This window comes from Gymnogyps californianus, chromosome 2 (assembly GCF_018139145.2).
Source record: "Gymnogyps californianus isolate 813 chromosome 2, ASM1813914v2, whole genome shotgun sequence".
NCBI lineage: Eukaryota > Metazoa > Chordata > Aves > Accipitriformes > Cathartidae > Gymnogyps > Gymnogyps californianus.
In genome coordinates this window covers 114880350-114907590 of record NC_059472.1, presented here as the reverse complement: position 1 = coordinate 114907590, position 27241 = coordinate 114880350, and the positions used below count along the sequence as shown (strand labels likewise).

At 41.4% G+C, this 27241-nt stretch overlaps 1 protein-coding gene across 3 annotated transcripts in view; it reads left to right on the top strand.

Annotated features, from left to right (window-relative positions):
• Positions 1-27241, top strand: part of ELMO1 (engulfment and cell motility 1) — a 315014-nt gene that overhangs the window by 206792 nt on the left and 80981 nt on the right. For all 3 annotated transcript variants that reach the window (XM_050891281.1, XM_050891283.1, XM_050891282.1), the window contains one exon: positions 201-337. In XM_050891281.1, coding sequence (XP_050747238.1) covers positions 201-337 — 137 coding nt within the window. The remainder of the gene's footprint in view (positions 1-200; positions 338-27241) is intronic.

Below are 27241 nucleotides of genomic sequence, written 5' to 3'. Positions count from 1 at the left end.
ATGGCGTTTCATTGTCTTTAAGACTGTAGACCAAGACTGGCTTTTCAGGATAATGTTTTGACATCCTTTGCTACTAGAATTGGGGTGCCTCTCAATTACAGTGTTTTCTAAATTTAGTGGCTCATTGTATTTTATGTTTATTTTTTGAAGCTCCTGCCTGTACATGTTTTATTCCACCCTCCTTGTTTTTCTGTTTTTAGCCAGTGAGACCTGCAACGATTTCCATCCCATGTTCTTCACCCATGACAGATCGTTTGAGGAGTTCTTCTGTATCTGCATTCAGCTCTTGAACAAGACATGGAAGGAGATGAGGGCAACTTCAGAGGACTTTAACAAGGCAAGAAAAAGAGTGGGGTGGGAATAACCGGGCAGCATGGCGAAACAAGGCCATGTATGCTTCCCTAGAAGCACAGGGGTTTACTGATCCTGCTTCTGCTGAATGCTGTGGAGTTTTCATCTGTTCAGATTCTTTGTACATCAGAGGGCCAGCATTTAGAAAGTGGGGGCAGGGAATCGGATGTGTAAGGGAGGTTCACATGTTGACTATGCACTGCAGACTATGAAACTAAAAACCTGACTTAAGGGAAAATTCTCACTTTTTATGTTACCAATATTATGCTGAAGTGCTGCAGCCTCTAAAGTTGTAAATAATGCAAAGAGAGTACTGCAGTGATAATTCTGTGCATCCCTTTCATTTCATATGAGCACTAAAGTGATAAAATATTCAAGAATGGACACAACCCTCACAAAGTGCTGTGCAGTTTAGCCTGCTAAAACAAAAAAACCCAAACCAAACAAAAAAACCACAGAAAACCCCCCTCAGTATTGTAGCCTTTTTGTTGTAAGACAGAGTTCTAGAAGCTTCAGCCAGTCTCCTATCAGCAAAGCTATGGAGAACAGGGCCGTCTGTCTTAATGGTCCCTAGACATCCTATTTTAACTGTCTAACTTACCAGGAGGCTGAAAAGTATCTTTGGCATTTCGTAAGAAGGACAAACTCGTGCTTTTGTGGCCTGCTGGCTTCCTTATCTTTGTTGGGATCCTCTGACTGGATCTTGAGCCTCTCCCTGAGACTAGATGTTGGTTATAGAGCTGTTGGTTGAGAATGAAAAGTGAGATTGTTGCACTGTATCAGCATGTGCCATGTAAGTGCTCTGAAGTCACCAGACTCAAATGTTATGTGAAAGCTAGTAAGAATGATAGTGCCTAACTTCTAATTGGAACCGTCTGTTATTGAAGTGGTCTAAATGTCCGTTTTCCATTGCAGAGCGAAGGTGAATCCTTAGGACACAGTGTTGAATAACCTTTGTTGAGTTCTTTTAGGTAAGATAGTTGGCAGCAGTACCGGAGCCCAGGCAGAAGAGAGAAGGGAAGTCCAAAATGCGTGCTGTTGTAGCTAGATGACCTAGAGGCTTGTTCTTGCATGGAATTTCTGACACGCTTCTCTTACCTAGTGGTCCAGGAGAGCAGAAGGAAAGATAATTGAAGATAATTAGCAAGATAATTCACCAAACAGTATAGAAACCTAAAATCAAGGGCTTAAAAAAGCAACAACTTTTTTGAGACTACTTCATAATATGTGGTTCTTTTAAACAAATGTATTAACAACGGCCTATTACTTACAGACCTTCTGTCTCAGTAGAAGAAAAACTTGTGTACGTAATTTCCCACCACTTGAGTTAGAATATTATTAGTAATTCTAGGGGATTCAGGAAAAGAATGGTCCTGTTTCTGGCAACAGCCCAGATCACCCTAAAAAGAAAACAAAGAAATTTACTGTTCAGTGTTAGGCATTGCTGTGGAGCTTCATGGAAGATCAGGTAGTTTCTTCTCTGATCTGACTAGTTGCTATTTGTGTTTTCTGTTACTGAAAATCCTGCGACTTCACCCAGCAGCTCTTTCAGGTTCAGCAAGGTCCTGCTGCATGTGTCATTGAAGACATAGGTGATCCTTAACTCCATGGGGCAAATCTGAAACGTTTGCCATTGTGCTACCAGGATTTGTGTCTGGTGGTGGCACTATGGTGCATGAGAGATGAACCCAGGATGTCTGCCTGCGGAAATCACTCTTGACTTTGTAACACTTTTTGTAAAGGGGAGGGAGTACTAAACTCTTGTGACTTTCATTTCTAACAGCTCAGTAATTATGTTCTGCTTATCTAAATCCTTTCTTTTAGTCATAAGGAGATTTTTGTGCTCTTATCCACTTCAAATGACATGTGGTGGTGATGTGCATTACTCAGCTGATAAATGTCTAAAGGGATCTGTGAGTGAAGCAAACTGTGTTGTTGTGTGGGCTTGTGAAGCACTTCTGGATTTGTGGGGGATGATATGTTATATAGTGGTACCCAAGGTTTACCCATCTGGTTGGTGGGTGACAGCTGCCAGTGCTGATGGCTTTACCAAACTAAACAACACCATTTTTAATCCTTACCTGGCAAGAGGCTTTGGTGATCATGGCGTGTTAGTATTCTTTCTGCATCTTTCCTCTGTGCTAAGGGTACGTGTTTCTATGCGGTTACTTTTGAAAACTTGGCAGGCGAAGGCCATGTGGACCCAGGGAGCATTCAGCCCCTATTTTCAGGAGTGAACAGGAAGAAAGCAGGCCTCACAAGATGCAATAGCTTAGTTACTGTGGTAAAATTCTCTTTTATCCTCTCTTTGTGTTACTATTTTTCAGTTTCAATAACTTGATTGTCATGGTAATGTATGAAACACCCCTTTGCTACGGTTTACTACCCACCTGGCTGATGGGATCATTCATTTTCTTCCTTCTTCCCTTCCTCCCCCAAAATCTCCAAAACAAAATTGGACACTCTTGGTATATTGGATGGTAAGCCTTGAGACCTGGAGATTCTGCTGAAATGCTAATCCACTTGCTTTGATCTTTAATCGTAATTGAAGAAAAGGAGGTTTTTGTTTAATTTTGAACTTTTGATTTATCACAATAGCTAGTACATTGAGGGGCTGTAGGAGGTCTGTGTGCACATATAGAGATTTATTTCCTCCTCTCTTGCATTGGAGAATGATAGGTGTTGAAAGAAGTAAGGTGACTGAATACTTCTCCTCAGGTTTCAGTGCCAGTTCTCAAGGGTTTTTTAAGCATCAGATTAAGACTTTCTTTTGATGACAAAATGGCATACTGCGCCATTGTAGTTCCTCAGTCCATGTTGTGGAGATTTCATATAGGTTTGTTAATTTTTAAAGCTTAAAAAAAATAATTGAAACAGCACTTTGCTCATAGTTGGAAGAATTTTATGGTGTTTTAGTGAAATATTTATGATCTCATGCTTTGTCTCTCTGATTCTCATTCATTAAAACAGACACCTTTTGTCAATTCTTGCATTAGAAAAAACTCCTTGGATCTCTATGGTGATAGTACGATACTGTCAGACCTAAAACCTTTTTTACAGTCTCTCAACATACTGATAGATGTCTAAATAGAATAATTCAGTCAGGCAGCTAAGCTTATATTGTGCCTTTATAACATTTTAAGACATACATAATTCATGTCTGGTGAGTTTTCTAGAGAAATTAAGATGCAGTTGGATAGACAGACATGCAAGTGGCAACAATTCCATTTGAAACCTTTTTGTTTTTCTTTGAGCCTACAGATGATCAAAGGACACTTTGCAAGCTCTGTCCTCCACAGTCATTTGTGAGCAGACAGCATGGTTTATGACTTCAAAAATATAATCTTGTCTCCAAGCTTTACATAATTCTACATGTTTTATTGCAGCAGAAGAAAGCATTGTGTATTGATTTTTGGAGTCAGTGCTGACTGTAAGAAAGCTGGACTGAGTTATCTCGCACTCCAGCATCTAGAAACCTTTATCACCAGCCTGCCCATTTAAATAGGTGCCCATCAGTCAGTTTTCCCTCACATAGGGACCACCTACACTCTGCTCAGGGTAATCAGGCCCTGCTGCCACACAGACTAAGATATACTTAAATTGGTAGGGGTTTTTTTTGTTTGTTTATTTTTAACATGATGGTAGGTGGAATTCAAGGTAACTGCCCCACTGTAAAATTCCTTCCATAGGGCCAAATGAAAGTATACTCCCAATGGAAAATTTTTTGTTGATCCCCACTAGTTGTACTTAAGTAAATGCACCTGTGTTGCCCTGATGAGGATTTACATTGAGATCGCTATCTCATTAGTGATCTTTTTGTAAAATACACATATTGTTTCTCGCGAGACAAGGAGACCACAGATAGGACATTATGGAGGGGACAAGATTATCCTCTTACCTCTGGTCTTCAGAGATTTCAGTCTGCTGCTTTTTGTAGATTTGAAGTTCACATGCTAATAGGAGGAAGGGTGAGCAAATGGATTATTTTAATTGCAGGGCCAGCCATAGCTTGTCTTATTAGACCTGCAGAACAATATGAACAATTTGCTAATTCTGTGCCTAGTGTAGTGCCATCTTAAAAAAAACATTTAAGAATAAAAATTACTGCTTGCAGTCCCAATGTGGAAGGAAAAAGATGAAATTACTTGATTCACCTACCAAGGTTTTGAAGCTGCTTTGTAGAGAATGGGTACAATGATAGCTGCTTTTATTAGCGTATTCACGTAGTTTTAGGTTTTTAGATCGCCAAAAATGACCACTCATAACGAGACACAGATTATCATTTCAACATGGCTAAAGTTAAGTAAGGGATGCCAAAACTGAAAAGCTTTGGAAGTCCAGTGGTGTATGGTGCTTGAAATCAAAATCTACTGCATTCACTGAAACTACGGGTTTAAGGAATAGGAAAGTGGGATGAGGTTGGCTAATGATGCTACCAATGCATTTTTCTCATTACTGACAACTCTAGTTAATTTATTTTGCCTGCTAGCCATGTGTTTGAGATTGTCATAGTATAAAACACCAGCTTTTAAAAGGTCTATGAAAATTTATTTTGTAATAAGAAAAGCATTCTCAGAAAACCCCAAAAAACTCTGGTTTCAGCGTTTTGGCAAAGCTAGCATTCATTTCACAGTGGTAGACCTGGGTACCCTGAGCAACTGCACTTGTGGTATCTGGCTATTTCAGTGACACACTAAGCCACAGCACTGGATCCCCGTGCAGGAGTGGGGTCTGCTCAGCATGGTGATAGTATATGTCACTGACAGGTATACATGTAACAAACTGTGTTGTGAGGTAATCAGTAGAGTAGACATTGTTCACAGTGGCAGCAGATACAAACAATAAATGCCCTACATGAGTCCTGTAATTAAATACCAAAGCAAACACTGAGGCATTTGATAACCACAAAAGATGTTTATTGCTCATGGTCAGACCCTGTCAACATTTTTCCTTGCTCTGTGACAAGATAACAGAAAAGGTAACCAAGCATAACATAAAAATGAAAAATACCATTTGCTTGCTCACTGACGGTTTGGAAATGCCATACCACAGGTTTCTCAGCTTCTCTAGTGTTGTCACGCTTTCGGCAGCTGTAGGATGAATAATTGTGTAAGGCTAGGTTCAAAATATGACTAAGTGTTCAAGGGCAGGCTTTTAAGGAGCATACTTGTGAGAGTGGTGTTTTGTGTGGAAGTGTGTTGTGGGCCAACACCACGATCAAATAATGCGAGTTATCGATAAGGAAGCAAAGGTATAGAGTGTCATTTAGAAAGGGTCAGAGCAGCAGTGTGGCAGAGGAGCTGTCACTGGCTTTGCCGGGTCCTCTGCAAATCCGGGAGACTCCAGGAGCAGACTGTGCGCAGATCCTGTCTGAAATGCCCCCCCGGCTGCAACCTTGTTGTCCTAGTGCTAGTCCTTGCCATGGCAGCTCCATGCCTGAGCTGGAAGTGGCAGGGCTTTGCCGCATACCTGGAGGAGGAGCAAGTCTCCTAGCATGCGCAGGCGATCCCCTCTAGTGGTGCTAACAATATTCTGCACTTTTCTGCTCGTTGGAGAGTTGGCCGAGTCTTGCTAAACCCCATTTTACAGGAAGGAGGCAAAGGCACCCAGAGCTCAAGTGCCTTGGCAGTGAAGCAGCAGCAGGGCCAAAAGCAGAACGAATGAGGATGTCTGGCCGTTTGCTCCAGCCTCCTCCATCACCCAGTCACAGCTCCAGGCTGCAGCAGCAGCTCCAGCCCCAAAGGTAGTGCTTTCCTCTGTGTCTGTGCCCCTCTTTCCCACCCCCTCACAGGGGTGCTTGGAGGAAGATGGCAAATGATAGCTCCGGGATCATGAAAGAACCATTACCTCAAACAGGAGAAAAATTAATTCAAACAAACTTGAAAGTAAAATCCTTTGGTCAGTCTGTAAATCTGTCGCGTGCTTTTCCTTTCAATGATAAGGATGGAAAGGGTTGATAAATAGCTCTTCACAGATGCTCTCCAAAGCATTTATTGTTTTCTTATGGATGTTTTTTCACCGGTCTGAAGCAGATGAATTTTACTTCTTGGCATGGTTTAATCCCAGCCAGCAACTAAGCACCATGCAGCCATTCCCCCCCGCCCCGCTCCCAGGGGGATGGGGAGGAGGATCAAGGAAAAAAAAAAAAAAAGTAAAACTCGTGGGTTGAGATAAGAGCAGTTTAATAACTAAAGTAAAATAAAATATAATACTAACTAATAATAATAGAAATATAATAATAATAATAATAGTAATGAAAAGGAAAATAACAAAAAAAGAGAGAAATAAAACCCAAGAAAATACAAGTGATGCACAATGCAGTTGCTCACCACCTGCTAATCGATGCCCAAGAAGCAGTCTGCCCCTCCTGGCCAACTCCCCTCCATCTATATACTGAGCATGATGTTCTGTGGTATGGAATATCCCTTTGGCTAGTTCAGGTCAGCTGCCCCGGCTCTGCTCCCTCCCAGCTTCTTGCACACCTGCTTGCTGGCAGAGCATGGGAAACTGAAAAGTCCTTGGCTTAAGATAAGCACTACTTAGCAACAACTAAAACATCAGTGTGTTATCAACAGTATTCTCACACTAAATCCAAAACACAGCACTGTACCAGCTACTAAGAAGAAAGTTAACTCTGTCCCAGCCGAAACCAGGACACTTCTTTTGAGAGAAGCTTTGGAAGGCTGTTCTGTTTGCATTTTACCTGTGGGAAACGCGGGGCTAGTGGAATGATTGCACTTCTCTGTTAGCTTTATTGCACCTTCCCTTGGCAATGCTTTCTTTATATCAGTCAGGGATACCACAAATAAATTATTCTCACATAGAGTGAATTCAGTATTCCCCAGGCTTAGGCAGATTAGCACAAATTGAATTTCACATTTTCACACCTGAGGCCATTAGCACTTTATTAACTTCTATTGGAAACAGATAATTGCTATAAATATATTGTATCATTAATTGTGTAATGCATGAATTTATAAAAAAATGTATAGCAATTAACATTTTGCAAGTCTGCTGCATAGCTTATACAGAAAATGTGACTTTTTAATTGAAGAAAAAACCCTCCAAATACAATGGGAATCTCCTAGAAGAGCATAATTTGGGTGCAGGAAGGTTGTCAGGTGTATTCCATTAGCAACCACTTCCTTAAGAAGGGTCTGTTTTAAGCGGTGCAATTTAATGTGATGTAGGGAGAACCTGTTTAAGACCTTTCCCTAGCATTTGGTCGGTGTTCTCTCTATGCTTCTTGTGGCCTGGATATTGCAAGTTTATTCCTTCATCAGCTGCTCATTTAGGAATGGCTCTTCTCTGTCTCTGTGCGTTTATCTACACATGTCAGATCTCCAAATGTGTCCCACTGTGTTTGTCAAAGCGAATTTATTACTCGTCTGCTGCCTCTGGCCACAGGACCTGAGAAGGGGTGCTTAAGACGCTGAAGATGCGGTCTTCCACTTACTAAGGCATCAGTCTGTAAAAATCAGATCGAAATTTAAATATTCATACCCCAAAGGTTGGGGCTGTCAAGCTCAAAGGAACTGAACAAGAGTATTGCATTTTTAAATCTAGTTGGTTGCTTCCTTTTGAAAATTTTTCAGTCTCAACTAGCATTGTCAAGAATGCAAATACATTTAAAAAAAATTAATTTGTGAAATATAAGTACTTAGACTGGATAACGAAGCAGTAAGGAGCAACACTTGCCCTTTCTCTGCACTTTGTAGCTTATGAACTATTTTTCTAGTTCAAAGATTTTTTTTCATTAAAAATAATATCTTTACTATTTTCTGTCTTTGCCAGAAGGCTTCAAAAGTCTTTAGTAGCAGAGTCACATCTAGTTATTATCCTAGCTGAACTATCCTTCTCCAGTGATCACATACGCAGTGATTTCATGGAGGGCATGGGCTTAAAAGGAAAAGCATTTTAAAGCTGAAATTCTGCACATTTATATGCCAGGATGGGTACACTAAGAAAGAGATGGATTCTTCAAGCAAAAAGCAAGGAAAGGAAGAAGTGTCTTAACAAAACATCTGTTATTTAAAAAAAAAAGAGAAAAAAGGAAAAGAGTATTTTAGTATAATCCATTCCTTGGTCAGAAACTTGTTTGTCTTATCCTTTCCCCAGTGATGAAAGTCGCTGTTGGTTTCAGCAGTGAAATCTATTATTTGTGAAAAACCTAGCCGTCATTGGCAGAGTGGATTTTATCCCCCAGCTTTCTAATGAAGTCTATGTGTTACTGTAGAACGCATACGGGTCTGCTTAACACCCTGGAGATGGCAATTTTTAAAACTGTTGGTACTTCGTATTTTCAAAGCACTCTTCATTTTCATCTCTGTGGGTGCTGATCAAACCAATAAACATCTCAGCCTTCAAAAAGATGATTGAGTGGAAAGCCTGATAACCAGAGGAGAAACACTGAGTGTAGGTTATCTGTGCTAACCGGGTTTTTTTGTACTCTGTAGAAACCTTTTGCACTGGGAAAGAATTCCTCACTTGCACGTAGAGTGTGTTAGTCGCTAAGGGAAATGATATGACCTAACTGGAACTGCCACCAAAACAGTGTATTTTGTGGTATTGCCCCTGTCATTCCTGTCTTAAAGTGTGGATAATAATCAGATCCCAGGAACCACTCTGGTCTCTGTATTTTTATTTCTTCTTTCTAGGATATGTTTTTGTAGTACAGTTAAATCAGAGGTGCATGGCATATGGCTTTTTGCTGCATGAATTGCTGCTGATGTGAATGTCAGTGGGCATATAATACCAGATTTTCATTTTGTGAATCACAATGCATGGAATTCAGCCCGAGAGCTCCCTAGACTATAGACCTTATTATAGGCAAATAAAAAAGGGAAGGAAGGGGGGGGGAGGTGATGTCTCAGAGATTTTGTTTCAGTTGAAATGAGGTTATCGTGATGAATGATGCAGCTGACAATGAGATTTTTATAGCCTCTCTTAGAGTAGCAGAAGAGCTCGTATTATTGTTGGTTCGCTTTAAGTAATTGTAATCTAAATAGCACTGTGGTTGAAAAGAGCAGCAGAAATCTTTCATACGTGTCTCGTAAGCAAAGCCAGGGCACTTTGTTGTTTTCATCTCATCTGTCCTTATACAAATTTCATTCATTGTTTGCAGTTTACATCTCACGTATTGTCTTGATTGAATACGTCAGTCACCATTAAAAAGGCGTTTGCCAGTCAGTCGCTGCTGCTGCTGCCGTGTGTCTCTATTTTTAGCACATGAGGTAACTGGCCAGCATCTGACAAAATGATCCTGCTACCCAATGTACCAGTGTAAATTGAGACTGGCTGTGATAGAGGCATATGGGAAGGGAGGGCTCCTGGGAGCCGGAGCGAGAGGAAGAGTCGGTGCGCGGGTGCGGATGGGCTCTCCTCTCCTTTAAGCACACCAGCTATTTCAAGCCATGTCTGCACTGTGCACGCGGGGCCAACAGAGGTACCTGCCTCTGCTGGCTTTCTGTAGGTTACCTTGAGCACTGACAGTAGGGCACCTGTAGCAGAGTTAGTCCTACATGGGCTGCGCAAAGCTCTCTTAAGTGATAACGGGTTAAACTGGACCTTGGTGTGCTGATGTGAACTGTCCTCAAGTTCCCAGAGATTGGATGAGTGGGAAAATGGAGGAGGATGGGAGGTGAGGGATTTAGCATGTACTTTCTGAAGAAAGTGTTAGGTTTTGCCCCACAGAATATTTAGGCTTGAGACCACAGCAGGGGCAGTTCTTACTTGGGAATGTTAGTGAAGCTGAGATATGTGAACTTGAGTTCTGCCGCTTTTCCATTGAGAGCAAAATATCTTACTGGAGGATGGAAAGTGTTGTGTGTGCCTCTGAAAGTGGTAAGGCCCTTTTTTCTTTGCCCTTTCACCTCTACACTGTCAATTTGAATAGCCATACAAAAAATGTTGTGGATTTAATTATGACTGAAAGATAATTTATTGATAGGCTCCCTCCCAGTTCCTGAAGTTACCTTTATATGTTGGTCATGGCAAGCAGAGAAGCAAGGCCCCTAGTAATATGTATGAAAGCTGAGGAATATCACCTTAGAAGCTGAGTGCAGGAATGGAGAGAGATTTGATACCATGTAGGTATATTGACCCAAACACCAGAGACAGGTAGAGAAACAAATACCAAATTCTGTGTCAGAATCCTTGAGAAGGACATTAGTGCAGCTGATTAAAGATCTTACCATGTCAGTTGAAGATATTCATGCCATGGCCATGAAACTGAAATGCTCAAGAACCATCCTTGGCATCAAGAATGTCAAGTCTCTGTCTAGAAGAGTGGAAGCATCTGTGGAAATAGGTTCCACACGTGCTTTGAATTTTATGGTAATTTTTTCTCTCTGGAGATCTATCTTCAGATTTCAAGCATCAGTTTTCTGTCTTAGGGAAACTGGCTGATCTTTGTTGTGTTGCTGATATGAGAACCTCAACAGCAAGAATTTAAAATTGCAGTTGTATCCATTTTGCTTGCATAGTAAAGCCTGCCTAGAACTTTTTGTTGTACTTAACCAAGAGTCCAAAGGAAACTACAGATCTCACTATATCATTGTTACACTGTCAGCCTCTTCCGAAGCAATTGATCAGCCCTTCATAGTGAAAATAACATCTCAAAAGTCACCAAGTAGGAAAATGGAACATCCTTATTTTTGTAAAATCAAATGTGTGAGATGAAGGATGTAATCTCATAGCTGTCAAGATTTTCAGATTCCTTCCAAGAACTCTTTTTTATGTAAGCTAGGGATTTGGAAGTTGTTAAAGGGCTGTTTTCTTCCTGGTGAATTTTTTTTTTTTTTTTTAATCTGATTGATCTGATTGTCATATAACTGATACTTATTCTGCATTTTAAGGCCTGTATGTGATTTTTTAAAAGCACATACATAAACTAGTGACTGGATGTAGAAATCTTACTGGATTTCTCTCTCTGTTCTAAGTGAAGCTTCCTTTAGCCTCTCTCCCTGTTCGATACTCTGACCTCCAACAGGATTTATTCCCCCAGTCTTTCCTTCTGCCTGTCCCCTTTCCTTGAAGTAACAGCATGGCTCATAGAGTGCTTCTACCTGTCTTAAGGAGGGTGTTAATGACTTTTCTCACTTTCTGTAGATGGGGTACCTGCTGGCTACTTTGCACAGCCACATCTCCTGTCAAGAGATCAGAAAAGACCCTTTGAGGTTGTAGAATATTGGAAGCCAGTTTGTGAAGCCGGGACGGGGGTTACTGGCAGCTATATAGTTTTGGCAGTGGTGGAAATCTGAAGGACACTGTTAAAATTGTAAAGTCAAAATTACATGCACAGATGTGTTTCTTATTCTTAAAAATATAGCTATATGGACAAAAAAGTCTTCCCTCATGAGTAACGGCATAAATACAACATTTTAATAACGATGGCAGAGAACTGGATATTCTTTTATCTAGCCTAATTCTGCATAGTGGGCTGCAAAGTTTAATTTACTTAGGGAAAAGAACTATCTCCACCAATCTGGGAGATAAACCTCCCAGATGTATGTGTGCAGCTTGCAAATGGCTTCAGTTATATACATGGCCTAAATGGCCTTTTGCTGTGTAAAATCTTTAAGGTACCAGCTAAAGCAAAATCTTTAAACTGGTGGTTCTACTTGGGGAGAAAGGAAAGAAAATCTCTCCATAAAACTTATTTAGCTTTGCATGGGTTAGGGGTTTTTTATTGCCTTGTTGCTTTTAAGCTCCAGAGAACAGGATGTTTCATAGCTGCTCAATTTGCTTTAGTTATTATTTGAAAGAATTTGATGATTTTAATTTCCTTCTCTATGCTTCTTGATTTTAGTACTAGAGTAACACTTCAGTATCTAGTATTGATTTTTATGATGGCCAGGGCTTTGATTTTAATTTCTGCAACACAGCAAGCTGAGAATGCGTGCTTGCCAATGCAAACTGAGGACTCAGAAAGACTAATTTCATGTTTTACAAATATAATTGTAGGTGTTTGCTTGTAGGATGGTCGCTGTGTTGCTGAGTACCATGAATCACCAGTGCACCCTTGTGTGATGTGGACTAACTGCATGCTGGGTTGCATTAGCTAAAGCATAGCTAGCAGGTCAAAGGAAGGGATTATTCCCCCCAACGTGGCACTTGTGAGGCAGCAGCTGGAAGCCTGCGTCCAGTTTTGTGCCCCCGTAATGGGGAGAGATTGATGAAATGGAGCTAGTCCAGCAAAAGGCCACCAAGATGATTAAGGGGGATGGAGCACCTCGTGTTCAAGGGGAATGTGAAAGAAATAGATTTGTTCATCCTGGAAAAGGCTGGGGGGAGGAGGGTGGATCCAGTTGTATCTTCTTCCACTACCTGAACTGTAGAGAAGATGCATACCCTTCTCAGAAGTACACAGTGAAAGAAGAAAAGACAAACTGCAGTGAAGGAAACTGGTAGGACGTAAGGATAAAATATTCCCAACTACTGATACTTGGTGCAGCACTGGAACAGGTTGCATGGAGAGATTAAGGAATCTTCATCCTTGGAGAAACTCGAAACTCACCCAGACAAGGCCCTGAGCAACCTGAATTATTCTGTAGTTTTATGTGTAAAAACTACTTTCTTATCCAGTATGAAACAGGGAGAAATAGTAATTCATATCATTAATCATCATTGAAACAAACACAGGTGCAGCATCAACCAATCTCATAAATTTTTTCTAATGTTAAAGTGCAAAAGATCCTTGTGATGGATGCCGTAGCCACTTTAAAGAAGTCAGGCTTTCCCCATTAACTGCAGTGACCCCTTTAAAGCAGTTTTAACTTGTCTTAGCTCTGACAGCTGAACTGTTATTACTCAGGGGCATTCAAGCTCCTTCAGAAATGTGAGGTCAAAAGCATTTCCTCAAAATTTTCTTGCTAACATTTAGGTAAGTATGTTTTACTAAATATTTACCACTGGCTACTACTGCAGCTCAGCTGACATGGTAACTTGTCTAACCACAGTAACTCGTCAGCGTATTTGAGCCATAATGCTTAAAGCAGGCAATGAGTGTAGCAATTGCAGAGCGATGTTTGGCTACCAGTGGATTGGTTTTGGGGGTGTTTGTTGTTTTGTGGTTGGTTTTGGTTTGTTTGGTTGGTTTTTTTAAGTGCTTGTCTTGTACACAAACCTCTGCTTTAGCTGAAGCTCCATTGATTACAGGTTCTAGCTCCATGTGCAAGCTGTCACTCCAGCATCCTGGGAAGTTTCAGGTATTTCTTTTAAGCACAGGTTTCCAACCAAAGGAGAACACCATTTGAATTGACAGAACATACAAAGGATAAAAAAGGAAAAAGGAAAGGTGAGGTTAAGTAATTTTTAATTGGTTAACAAGAATACATAAATGATGTCTTGCTGCATGTTGCCTAGAAAATTAGTGGTAGAGATGGGAACTTAGCCCACACCTCACTTGTCAGTGCTTTAATGACAGGACAACCCTATCTTTGTTTCTTTTCTCGTGTCCTGATACACAATTCTGTTAGCAAGGAGATGTATTTTTTTTTCCCATGGTGGAAGCACCTTCCACATTTAAGCAAAATATTTTCCCTTTGTTTACATCCTTTAAAGGTTAAAGTAATGAAGTGTTTAGATGCAGTGTTTGCTGCACTTTTGATTTAAATGGCTGAAATGAAAATGTGTTGCAATTTGGGACAGTAATGAGAAGGATGAGTTAAAAATGAAGAGATGGCATTCACACTGTCTTTCTGTGCACAATCTCTCATGCACAGCATTAGTAACCAGTAAAAATTAGAGAGCAATGACAAGAGAACCAGAGCTGTCAGAAATTAACTTTTTTTTTTCTCTCTCTCTCTCTCTCTCCAAATGACCAGGAAGGCTATAGTCATAAATGACAAATTTAATAATCAACCGATATTTATCAGTATGTGTGTACGTGAGCACAGCACATGCACTGCTCGCTGTGATTACCAAGGCAAACTAGGACAAGCTGTGCTCACAGCAGGCCCAGCACTGCTGGTGGGTGGGTGGGCTTCTGCAGCTGCTACAGATGTTACAGATGCTTAGTGTTGGGCAGAAGATCCACATGTGAGACTGGGACCTTGAATGTAGAAACCTGTACATTCACGTTGCCTGGCTTCGGTACAAGCAGCAGTGCTGTTATTGCCAAGGAGAGACTATGCCTCAGCCTTTCCAGAAAAAAGTTCCTCACTGTCCAGATGTGAAAATTAGTTTCAGGCTAACACAGAAATATTGAGCACCACCAGACAGGACAACTCCTCGGGTGTGGAAGGCAGCCAGACCTCACTGCAGGCTGCAGCTCCAATAGAAAGGTTGTCCACAGTGACTGTATCAAAAAACAGTGATATTGGAAGCTTTGCATACTACAAAGCAAAGCTATTCTGATTAAACTGATAATTTTAAAATAAAAGGGCTGCAGAGGAACCAAGATAACCAGCAAATCACTTCTTTTTATTTTTCCAAGTGGTACAAAGTGTTATTAAAAAAAAAAAAAAAAGGCTGTTAAAAATATGTTCAGGAATCAAAGGAAGAAAAGCAGGCAGAAAAATTGTGCAAGCACCATTAGCTGTGGAAATTTTCCTTGGACACGTTGCAGTACCTTTTCAAAGCAGCATATGGGGTTTATTCTGGTGACTCTAATTTTAACATGAATGGGAGTCACGTGGAATACTCCTGGCATACTGCTTTGAAAATATATCCCTGCATGATTAAGGAAGACTGAAATCTTTTTAAACCTCTCTCTCTCTCTTTTTCTCTTTTTTTTAAAACCAATTCTGAAATGTTTTTAAAGGAAAACATTAATGGAATGAAAATGGTCTAACCCTGAATAAAGCGGTAATGTAACAGGTAGAAATACTACTGGCTTAGCACTATACATATGTTTGTGCTTCAGAGGCTGGGCAATGAAGGGAGAAGAAAACTTGGAGTTTGTACCCACTGTTGCAACTGCCTCTGCATTGCTTGACCTTTATAAATTTGTCTCTTCACTTGGAAGATGAAGTAATCATTCCACCTACCATGTACAAAGAGCAGAGAGTTCAATGAAGAGAGCGAGTACAAGGCGGGATTTGCCTCTGAGATGACAAGCATGGCCATGCTGCAGTATTGACAGCGTCTTTAGCTCATGGATGATTGAGACTGAAGAAATACGTACTCTGAAGATCGATTAGAGAGAGACTCATTAGTGGGAAGGAAGTTCTGAGCAGATGCAACAGCCCTGACAAAATGAGCCAGAACACTGATAGAGCTGGGCCTGGTGTGTGGGCTGAATGTGAAGTAGGGTTGCTGGAGGGAGGTTCAGAGAGTCCTTTCTGACAGCCGGTCCTTCCTACCTATCTTCAGAGAAAACAGTCTTAACAATTTCTTGAAATGTTTTGAAAAGGATAAGACAGAAAATGTCCATAAAACCATATTGATGAATACAGACATGAGCATAATGAGGAGTATGGACAGTCATCTGGTGTGCTTCCAGAGATGCAGAGAAAGAGAGGAAAGTTACTTTTCCTTTTCTAATACTTTTTTTTTTTTTTTTTTGCAACTGAGAGTGTAAGGTTTATTTTTATAACTTTAGTTTTGTGTGGGCTGCTGCTTTAGTGCTCAAGGATCTCCTCTGATTGTTTGCAATTTCTTACTGCCTGTCTTACTAATATTTATCTATCTTGATATCACAGAGACACACACACAAAAAAGTTGCCTGCCTTTTCTCCTTTTCACAAAGTCTTCACCAGTGATATGTTACATCAGGATGCTGAGCTCACCTGTCCTTCATATCTGTTGACTTTCAGAGTGGGGTGTTAATATGCTTTGCTGGGGTTTTTCCAGTCATTTCAACATGGTTGCCACTTTCCAGACTTAAACATGAGTTGCAACAAGGCAGCATAAAAGAGAGTATTTGTGTCAGCCTTATTTAAGCAAGAGACTTCGTTTAAGCAAGCCTATATATATAGCGAGGTTATTTATACTACATTTGGCTGTGAATGGGCGTGTGTGGGCATGCTTCTGTTGTGCATGCGACACGTGTTTGGGGTGTGTATATTTGGCTGCACATTTCCATGTACATGGATTGAAAAAGTGGCTGTTAATGTCTTTGAGAAGGGGATGTTTGCAAAGCCCAGCTTAACCTAGGGAGGCTCTGAAGCCCATGGGAACAGATGCGTGCTGCCAGAGACTGGCACAGGATAGGAATGTCAGTAGCTCATTTTGTGTGCTCCAAATTGTGTTATGAGGGTATGGACGGTATTGCCCTTTCTAGCTAAAGCTAAGTGTCCACTCGGTAAATTTCTCCTATTAGAGTATGCTTGCAAAAAAATGACTACATGGTAAACAGCTCTAACTGTTCATTCAGCTTATGTGAGCATTAATTTGACTTTCATGCCTGCGTGAGGTGGAAGCAGACAGAGCTTGTTCTGCTCAAGAAAGTTTGTTGTGCACTTGCTGGACCTGGAAACTAGACTCCTGTTTTCTGTTCTTCTCATTAACTGTAGTCTTGGCAATTCCTTTCTGCACCTCCAGAGCCTTGTGACACTTACCCTTCCCGGTGAGCCTGTGATGCGAAAGTAGTGTGAAATGAATGTGATTAATGGTGGATAGGCCCTCATCAACAGCTATTAAAATAATGGTCTGGAGGTCCTTCAACAGCAGCTGGGAAGGTGAACCAAGGCAAAGATAACTCTAATTCAGCTGTTTTCAGCACACTCTTTCTAAACATCATCAACTAGCACTGTCGTTCTGGTCTTAAACGTGCATAATCACACTAATACAGTTCCTCTAAAGGCTGCTGCGTGTTTGATTGTTACTCTTAAATAACACAGAGCAGAAGCTTTTGAAATTAAAACACACACAAGTCGAAAACTCTCCTGAATAAAAATCCCATTTCTTTTTCCAGAATGCCTAGGCAAGTATATACAGGGTTTTTAGAAATCCAGATATGTTTGCTAATGTCATCCATTGTGCCAGTCGTAAGGGCCTGTTGAATAAAACCCAAAGTCCCTGCTTCAGGTCTCACACTACTAACTTTTCCCCCATTAGCAAGAGAGAGCATGAGTTTTGTGTGAACAGATTTAATCTTCCTGTGCAGCAGATGTGCTGACACATGGGCTTCTACAGTCAATGGGGTAAATAATCTCCTGTTTAAGTAGTTCCTAAGTACCTATTTATGTAATTAACATATTAAAAAAAATGATGCATCATTATTTAAACGGTGAACCATGACAGCATCAGAGTAAATTCAGATACCTGAGACAGATGAATTTTTCCTTTATTTTGTCCCTCCTATTGTTCTTTGGTTTTGTTAAAAGCAGAAAAGTAAAATAATTCTGTTGCCATTTCATATGATCGAGTAGAGATTTAATCTGCATCTTCCAGAAGAAGAAAAACGCAATGCACTAATAAATAAGATGGAGGGGAGCGTGCATGCATGTAAGAGAGGCAAGACCAAATACATACATGGCATAATCTGTTTCAACAGTGTTAGTAGTACAATGTACATTCCTCAGTTCCTGTCCTACAGAGATCAAGCATTAAAGGGAAGTCTCAGACTGTTTGGATTGTAGATAAATCCAGCTTGTGTTGCTTGTTCGGCAGTCTGTGCAAAGCACGAACTGGAGAAGTAGCTAAAGGTAGAAGAATATTGCAGGTAAAATGCTGCAGTGATGTGAAATTGTTCTGTCCTGGCCATGTGTGCTCTAAACCAAGCGAGTGAATGTGAGAACTGAGATTAAGATAACATGACTGAAAATTCTCTCAGCATGTTGCAAAGGGTTTTTGATACAAAATTATGATATGCATTTGAACAAAGTGGGCAAAGGAGGGAGCAGGGAAATCCTAACCCCAACAGTGGATGATGAATATGTGATAGATTTGGCAGATAGCGCTCATATAGGCTGAATGTACTGGAATTTGTAAAACTGACAAGGTGATTTCTGTGGCCCTTGCAGTTGTGTACTTAAGAGTGCTATGTAAGGAGTCTTGAAGTCGATGATGTGTACTGTGAAACCTTTTTCTGTCTACTGTCTGGATTTATTATAATTGATTTGAAATTCTTCAGTGCCCTCTCATGCTATATGACTGCTATGTGTGTTTGAAATGGCAAGACTTAAAGGTTGCAGACAGCTGTGGGGGCTTGTGTATTTTAAGGGTTTTTTTTATATGATAGCTATACAAAGACAAACTAACTATGATTGTATATGACACTGCCTCCAAACCTAAACATCACTTGAGGCCGTTTGTCAGATAGGGCTCTGCTGTTGCCAGTGTCGAGGTTAGAAATAGTTTTCTTTTTGTGTGTGTGTATCAAAATCTATCCAACTTCAAATCTATTCACTGTGACAGAATAGTCTTCCTCTAAGCAACCCAGTTTCTCTTTCTTCCTTTTTTTACACCGGTTTCTTATGTGTGGTTGTGGTGGCTTTCTTCTTTTTGTTTGTTTTTTGCTTTTTTTTTTAGGATGGGGATATTTTGGTTCTGCATTAAACATGAGGCATTTTAGATCTTCTTGGAGTTAACATTGGAGGTGGAAATGGAGCCTACAGTCGTGCTGTCTAGACTAGGAAGTCTCCTTTCACCATCCAGACTACGTGTAATCGTTTAGCAATAGGAAAACTGAGAAATATTCATGTCAGTTCCTGTAGCCAATTTGAGGATTGTTTGTAGGCTGTCTTTGGCTTAGCTGAAGAACTTCAGTTGTCAGAGAAGATGAAGAAGTATTGCAAATTCAACACCCCTAGACAGTCATCATCCAGACTGCTGTTGTCTATGTCCAAGACTGTTGTATGAAACTCTATAAAGCTCAAATTTCATTTGTTTAAGATGAGTGGAGATTTTCTTTAATGCACCTCCCTGCATCTCGAAGGCTTTTAACATACATATGCATCCTCACAAGGAGGGCAACTTGCCTGGTGGTGCAGGAAGAGACTTGAATGCTCCCTGTGCTCGAAGTACAGGAGAAGGTGGTGAATACTGAACGTGCACATTGGTGCTTGGATGGTGGAAATCAAATCCAGACATGCTTTGCAGAATGAAAGGTTCTGTGGTTTTGTAATTCATACAGACTTTCCTGGGTGCTATGGTGGCACATGACCTCTGAAGGTCACGTCTAATCTGATTTGCAAAGCTGTACTCCTGACAGTGTTTTCAGCAGCTTATATATCACTTGGTGTTCCTAGTCAGATAAGCTTTGTGGTTTGTATTAAGGCTGTCTTAAGTGGCAGAAAGGATAGATATCTCTTTATGCTGTGGCCTAGCATTTTCATTTTAATTTGTGTTTATATGTTGCTATCCAAAAACTTCTTTCAGATGCAGTAATACTAGAAAAAACCAAACAAACAAAACCCCCCAAACCTGCTTGTTTGAAATAAAGTGTAGGGGGTTCCTGATAAAGGAGGCATAAGGTTTTCTGATAGTAGAATTTGGTGAAAACCAAGCTAAATGTGAAGTGTGGCCTTGAAAGTCTCTGAAATACTTGTTTATATTATCTACAGCCTAGGTCCTAATTGCTGCTTCAAGATACAGATGTGGAAGGGAAATGTGTAGGTATTCCTGGAATAAATGAACAGGACTAGCTGTTCTGGTGCAAATCAGCTGCTTCTACAAATGGACTTTTCAAAGGGCTGGAAAGTTTACTGAGAATTGGCAGGTAATTTATGGCACTGGAAGAGGAGTCACTGGGAGCCAACCAGCAAGTCTGTGACTTGGGAAGTGTTAGTAGGTTAACCATCTTCCCCATGTAGGTATCTAGGCTAAAAAAAGTAAACCCCGCAATCTAGAAGGGTGAGTAAGCATTATATCACCGTTGATTGTTCCTCAGCTCCCACACAAAAACAGGTCTTAGCCCATGACAGCATACTGCCAAGAGCTGCTGTCAGATTGGCAAGTAGCAGCTTTGGTGTGAAGCCTTCTTGGAAATCTTTGATCCTTTTGGTTGAACAACATCATTTTATCCCACTGTCTTAGAAGATTTTTCACAAATCTCATTTATTATGTTGCTTTGAAATTGCCTGGATTTTTCTAGCCTTGAATTTTTGATCTCCCTTAAAAGCTTTCTTAAGTATTTGTGGCCTGTCCTGCTTTAGAGTGCAGCGAAATTCTTAGTCTGTTTATTCTCACACCACAACCTTGGGGGGAAAAGAAATGCAATTTACAGGGGAGATTACTAACAAAAGAAGGTGACAAAGGGTGAGGTTTCTTAAAGTTAAATCTAGCATCTTGCTGCCGTCAGAAGCAGAGATATCTGTCACTTCTGTTCCTTTCCTATGGCAGGAAAAGACCTTAAAAATGGGTCTTCTGAGTTCTTGACTGGTTGCCCTAATCTGGGATGCACTTTTCTCCCTGTCAGTGGGTGAAACGCAGATGAAGAGTTTTGGAAACTGGGCCAAGGGAAGGTTTCTCCAGATACTTCAAAGTTTCACTGATAATCATTATGTTTGCTTGCAGCAGTGCTTTGTTTAACAAAGCACAGCCTAATGGACAGCTTTGAACTCTCTGTATCATACAACAGAAAGGAACAATTTATTTGATTAGGAAGCTCTCCAATTTAATACTGGCTTAAAAAAAAGTTTTAGTGCAGAGACCCACTAGGAATGTGACAGTTGTTTTTCATTGTCCAGTAGCATTTTATATAGTTATTTATGGTTTGCATGACTATTTTAAGCTCTACATATTGACAACACTTCCAGTCCGTAAGACATGACCATAACGGCTAGCAAAATGAACGTTGGAACTGCTGAACTGCTTCATCATTCACATGCAAATGACGGGGTGTGCTGCACACCCTCAGACCACCCTCTCCCCTGTGTGATTTAGGTGGAAGGAGGGGTGGGAGAGGGATGGAACTGGATAGATTGCCTTTTCTCCCAGCAAGTCCTGTCAGCAAATCTAGGCTTTTTAATTAACCCTCCTTCCCCTAAAATGCACATGGAACATCTTTCCACAGTTTAATGTTTCAAAACTGAAAAGAGTGACCACAAAAGCCTGCAAGCTCAGAGTAATGATTATAGCGACGGTGCTGCAGGAAGTAGGAGGTGGTGCTGCTCTAAAGGAAAATGAAAAGCCGGAAGAAGTGCAACATTGCAAGAAGTGAATCCGTATGGCATCCTGAGCCATTAAAAAATGCAGTTCTCTTAAAAGCTCATTTCTCTGTCAGAAATGATAACTGAGTGACAGATGCCCTGAAAAGCCAGATCTCCTGGTGTAGCTCTGTTCTTGGCCTTGCTCTTGAGCACTAGACCAACAGGCTTCAAAGACCTTCCTGGACTCTGGATTAGGCCCAGGTAGAAGACATTTAACAAGGAGTGACCTTTATTATACAAGGAGATCTGGGAATCAAGAGCAAGGCTCTGTCACGATGCATTTTAAAATGCCACTATTTACAATGGCTAATGCAGTGGATTTCTGTTATTAGGGCAATACAGGAATGTTTTTTTTTCAGAAGGGCCTTCATTTTTTATTCTTCTTTTGGTTATATAAATGAAGTGTTCGTGAAAAAGGAACGTATCCTCCTTTTTTCCATCTGAAATTCTTCTGTAACACCATTATAATAGTATGTTAGTGTCTCAGTCTCTCTGGGCTTATCTTTGTAATATAAATGGATGCATTTAGGTATTCTCCCCATTTTGCAGTTTCAGTAACAGAAGCATGGAGAGAATGAAAGATTTTTTCAGGTGTCCCAGAGAAAGTCTGACGAGCAGCCAGAAATTACCCCCAACTGCCAAGTCCCTTTGCTGACTTCATTGCTAGCCTATGAATCTTTTCTCTCTCTCAAATGTTGCTTCCTTTCCTCTCCTGGCCTAGTCATCTCTCCTTTCTTGTATTGTCAGAAGGTAGGACAGAGATTTATATCCATGGGTAACAACCCTTTTGTGCATGAAGTTTTCCTGGTGGCATGTTTCATCAGGCCCTAGGCGGAATAGGGAACATCCAGTGTAGAATTAATTGCCTGAAGACTCAGGTCACCGTCTGTGGGTGCCAGATATAGTTTTGGAAGCCCACTAGCAAAACAGCAGGTTACTTAGGAAGTTTCATAATAGTCATGTCAGATTTTGACCCCATTTTGGACAGGGACGATTTATGGAACTGGAAAGTGAAATGTAGTATTTTGATGGCCCATACAGCAGTCTTGTCTTGTGCTGGTCCATTACTCAAACTTGAAATACAAGGGTACAGGGAGTGTACCGCCTTAGCAAATGCATGCATACAAGTGAATACTTCTCATGTACATATGTTCATATACATACACGTAACGGGGTGTGTTTGCGCAGGGAGAAAGTCAACGTGTGCATTGCTCTGTCTGCGTGTACTTTCCCAGCGTGTATGAAAAGAGAAAGCAAACTCGCAATCAAATAAGAAGCGAGAGCAGAGGAAAAAAAGATGAGATTGCAGTTGATTATGAGCCTGGCAGCAGATGTGCTACACAAATCCAGCCCGCTGCATCCAGGCTGTTTCCATGGCGATGGAGCGAGTAATTGTGGAGCTCCGGCGCGCTCCCCCGCGGCCCCCGCCAAGGTGGACGCGGGCACCGGGTCCCCACCGGCGCTGCCTCGCTCCCTCCGGGCGAGCGCTGGGCCCCGGGAAAAATAACTACCGGGCGGACAGGGGGAGACCCAGAGATGGGGAGCTCTGATTTATTTATTCCGCTCCCCGACCCCCCACCCCCCGATGGTAGGATGCTAGGGGAGCGGCGCTCTTCCTCGGAAATATGGTCTCCCAAGATGCTAAATAAATGGGCAGGAGTTTCCCCGAAACGGGAGCGGGCTGCGATTGGCTGCCGCCGCCCGGCCGTGCCAATGGGAGCCCGACTGGCCGTCGGGTACCCGCAACATAAGCAAAGCTACACGCTCGCCCCGGCGGCGCGGGGACCGGAGAGGAGGCAAAGGTGTGCGAAGGAGGGGGTCTGCTCCTCTCACATGGCTACGCCGAGGACGGATCTCGTTAGAGAGCTTCGTCGGAGACCATCTGCCGCTCGCGCGCGTTGTGCCTTCCGCAAAAAGCAGCATTAAGTCATTCGCTCGCTGTCGCGTGGGAGGCGAATTTGTCGTTGGGAACGATGGGGCTACGAGATCTCTGTAAGTAAATCTGTGTACTTTATCCTGCTATTTCAGCCCGGGCACAGATCAATAAATCGTGTTGAGGAATGGAAAAAGCAAATTAGTAGCAACTGCAAATAGCGCGAAGGATTTCTCGCTTTTGTTTCTCATGTAGCGAGATGTGTTCTTCTGAATGGTTTCAGGCGTTGGACAAACTAGTTAGCTGCTTGCATTGCCTTGGGTGGTTGTTTAGCCTAAGTAAGATTAGTCTGTGGAAGGATGCTGTGTTCTCCGAGGCATTTCAGAATGCCTCTGTGTTTGAAAAGGCAAGCGAACCACATGGAGCAGAATATCGCAGGCACAGAAGTCTGTACCTTAACGTAGTCACCAGCATTTGTGGTGTTGGTATAATAGTAACAGGCACATTATTACAGTGGTTTGTCAAACACTAGTTCAGACCCCAAGCCAAGAAAACACAAGTTGCTCATCATTCATCACTGTGTTCAGCACAGAGAATCATTGCTTTTCCTGCCCTTTATGCTCCTTTATTTAAAATTCATTTCTTCTTTGGAGGAGGCTTTTAAAAAACAAATTTAGTTCAAAAGCTTTCCTGTTTGTTGATGAAACGGGTGAGTACATGAAAAGTGTGGAGAGTTTCCTTTTTCACCATTGCGGGGCATGAGTTAGAAGTTGATTTGTTTGCCTGTCGGGACTCTGCTTTTGATTCTGTAAAGCAGAAACGGTATATTTAGAAGGGATGGGTGGGGGTGCAAATCTGCCCCTCTGTAACCCTCTGGGGTTGCTTGAGTTACACCAGCCATGAATTCGGCTCAGCATTGTTCATGTTTTATCAGGTATTTGCCGTTAGACTGGGAGCTTTGCTGCACGGAGCTCGTGGATGACTCTCTGCTTAACCCTCTCAGAGGCTGTAGTCATCTTGTCTGGTTTGTGAAAATACATAGGAGAAAGGACAGAAATAGGAACAAAAAGATTTAGAAAAAACTTTCTGTATTTTCGCTTTGTGCCTGAGCTAGTCATGTGTATCAGGAATTTTATAGTAACCAAACTAGGTGCAAACATCATATGAAGCTGGCTGCTTTTTAGGGATCCATTTTTGGTGTCTTGTGTTCATTTTAGAACTAAATGCACAACTTTCTTTCCCAGTGTTGGGAGCTGCTGGGAAGTCACATTGCTGCCTGGGAATCTCAGGCTGAGGGTGTGATTTTTTTTAGATATGTCTTAACTGGTCAGCTTTGCTTTTGAAGTACTGCCTTGCAAGTTGTGGAAGGAAGGTGTGTCCATGGAGCTTATCCCTTCAGTTAAAGCAATCAGCGTTGCCTCAGAGTTGATGCCAAAAAGAATTGTCAGTGTTTTCAAGAAGTGTTTGATCAAAATAAATTAGAAAAATACGGAACATAGAATTCAGTGCATCAATACAGTGAGAGTGTCTGTTGGTGAAGGCTGTATTAAGCTTCTCTGTGTACTTTTGAGTGTTTTACCCGATGTGTCACAAATGCAGGAGGACCCCTCGTTAAGCTTGAATTATTGCCTTTTCTGAAGACTTAGATGTAAGTCACTTTTCCCTGTGTTTCCCAGGGATGTTTGGGTCACCTTTTATTGAAATGATGGCCCCAGGCATCCTATGGCACTGGGCTTAAAAACAACGTAATTTACCTAATCTATGCAAAAAAGAGATAACTGTTAGCTCTTATTGCAATACTTATTTTTGTTTAGCAGTGATGCAAGTGCCTAGAATGATTCTTTTTTTTTTTTTTTTTTTTTTTTTTTTTTAAATGAAGCAGATATTTAGCTGCTATGTCACGTTCCTCAGGGGCTTGTATCATTCCTTTGTATTTACTTAGCACTGATGTAGCTGAAAATCCCATCACATACAGCAATCTAGGCAAAGAGGTGTGCCCGTTCCCCATCTTGGAGATGGATGCTTTGATCTAGGCAGAGATATTCCAGAAAAAGCTGACAGAGAGCTTGGACTCTTGCACACCTGGGCATGATTTGTTCCTGGCTCCAGGCTGGTCATTTTGAACACCTTTGGGAGGCATCAAAATGAAGCTCCATTGCACCTTTTGGGGTTTTTGATTCTGTACCTACTACCTTCTGCTTTATTTTCTGATTGATAGTGTGAAAGTCTAGGAGAACATTGTCTTTTAAGGTCACTGCAACTCTTAAGATGTTATTTTAGTTCTTGTTAGCGTTCCAGGAATATAGTTCAAACAACATAAACCTCTCAAGTTTAGTCACTAGCATTAGGCAAATACTGTGTGACTGATAGAGTTCCTATATCTCCCATAACCTTGTTTGAAGGGATTTGTTTGCTTGTCTATCCCTGTGCATTAGCAGACAAAAGGAGGGGGACGGGGAGGGAGGGAGACAGCCTATAACTGCTAAGCTTTGGATAGTGCGTTGGCTCAGTCTGTCTGAGGGCTTCAAACCACAGTGGTGCCTGAGGTAGAAAAATTCATGTTGCAGTCAAAGGCACACTTGGCATTAGATTTTTTGACCTGATGGTGCAGAGAACAGTTGCTTGTCGTTAGTGCTTGGGGATGATCTATGTGGGAGAGGCATTTCAGATTCCCAGGCTATAAGAGTTCCAGCAACAGAGGAGTGAGTAGGCTTCAGTGAGAGCTGTGGCATGCTGGCAGCAGTTGGGAGGATGCAGAAGCTGAAAAATGCTATCTTGAGTAGCTTTAATTGGTTGCATTGGAAAACACTTGGTTCGATGGGCTCATATGTCTTCTAAAACGCTTGGTGCCAGACCAAATTGGCATACCTTCATTGACTTACACGAGAAGCCACCAGACATTGATCCGATCTTCAGTCTTAATGCTTACGTTATTCTTGGAAGAGCAAGATTTTTACAAAGGCAGCAAATTATTTTTCCTCTCCGTTTGCCTCAGCAACAGGAATATTGAAAACCTGAGTGGAATGGGCATTCCACAGGTTTTGACTTGTTTCCATGGGCTTTAAACTTAATGGGTTATCCTTCATCTGCTTGCAGAGCCTCATTCCCATATGTTAGTCTATACTGGAAGCATAGAGCAGAAATCCAGAAGGGAGACTTTATACATATCCAGAAATACTAAATTTGAATATTTCGTTCTTTCCTTGGATCTTAACCCTTCTTCAGTTTCAGTAAAAACATTGTGGTCATTCATGTTCTAGGTAAACAGATGCTAGAGCCACCAGTCTTCAGTTTTGCCTCAGTTGTATTTTTGTTTTCACCCCATTATTCAAGTGAGTAGGTACAACTTTTACACAAACTGCAAACCAAATACTCTTCTTTAGGTGGCTCGATGTGTTTACATCCAAATGAATTGCAGACAGTCATAACTTCAAATGAGACTAACAGCTCAAATGAGAACAGTTCCTTATTTTTGTGTCTGGAAAAAAACATTTTTAGCAGAAGTTACTCCATGCTAGGACTTGGCTTACATAGCCAAATCACAGAAAGCTCTCGCTCCCTGTTCAGTACATGCGCACTCACATCTCAAATGGCAAGTGCACACAACAAAGCAACACCAAGCACAGAACAAAAATGGAACAGCAGTAAAACAAAGACGAGTGAATCGTGAAAAGCCCATTGATTTGCTTGACATCCATTTTGTTCAACATTGTGCAGTGCTAATCTGAAAACTCCTGTGCGTCACAAAAAGTTTTCAGAACAATAAGAACTGTCAATTCCAGCAGATTTTACAGACCTATCATTATTCTTCCATTGTCTTGAAGCACTAAGTGGCGTACAGAGGGATTTTTGGCAGGAGTTCAGGAGTGGTCTCGTAAAGAGGAATCGTGTGTCACTACCTCACGTATGTTATCGTTTGCAATTACAGTTTAGCCCAGCGCAGGCCCCTAGAAGCATGTCAGCCCCCATCCGAGTGTGC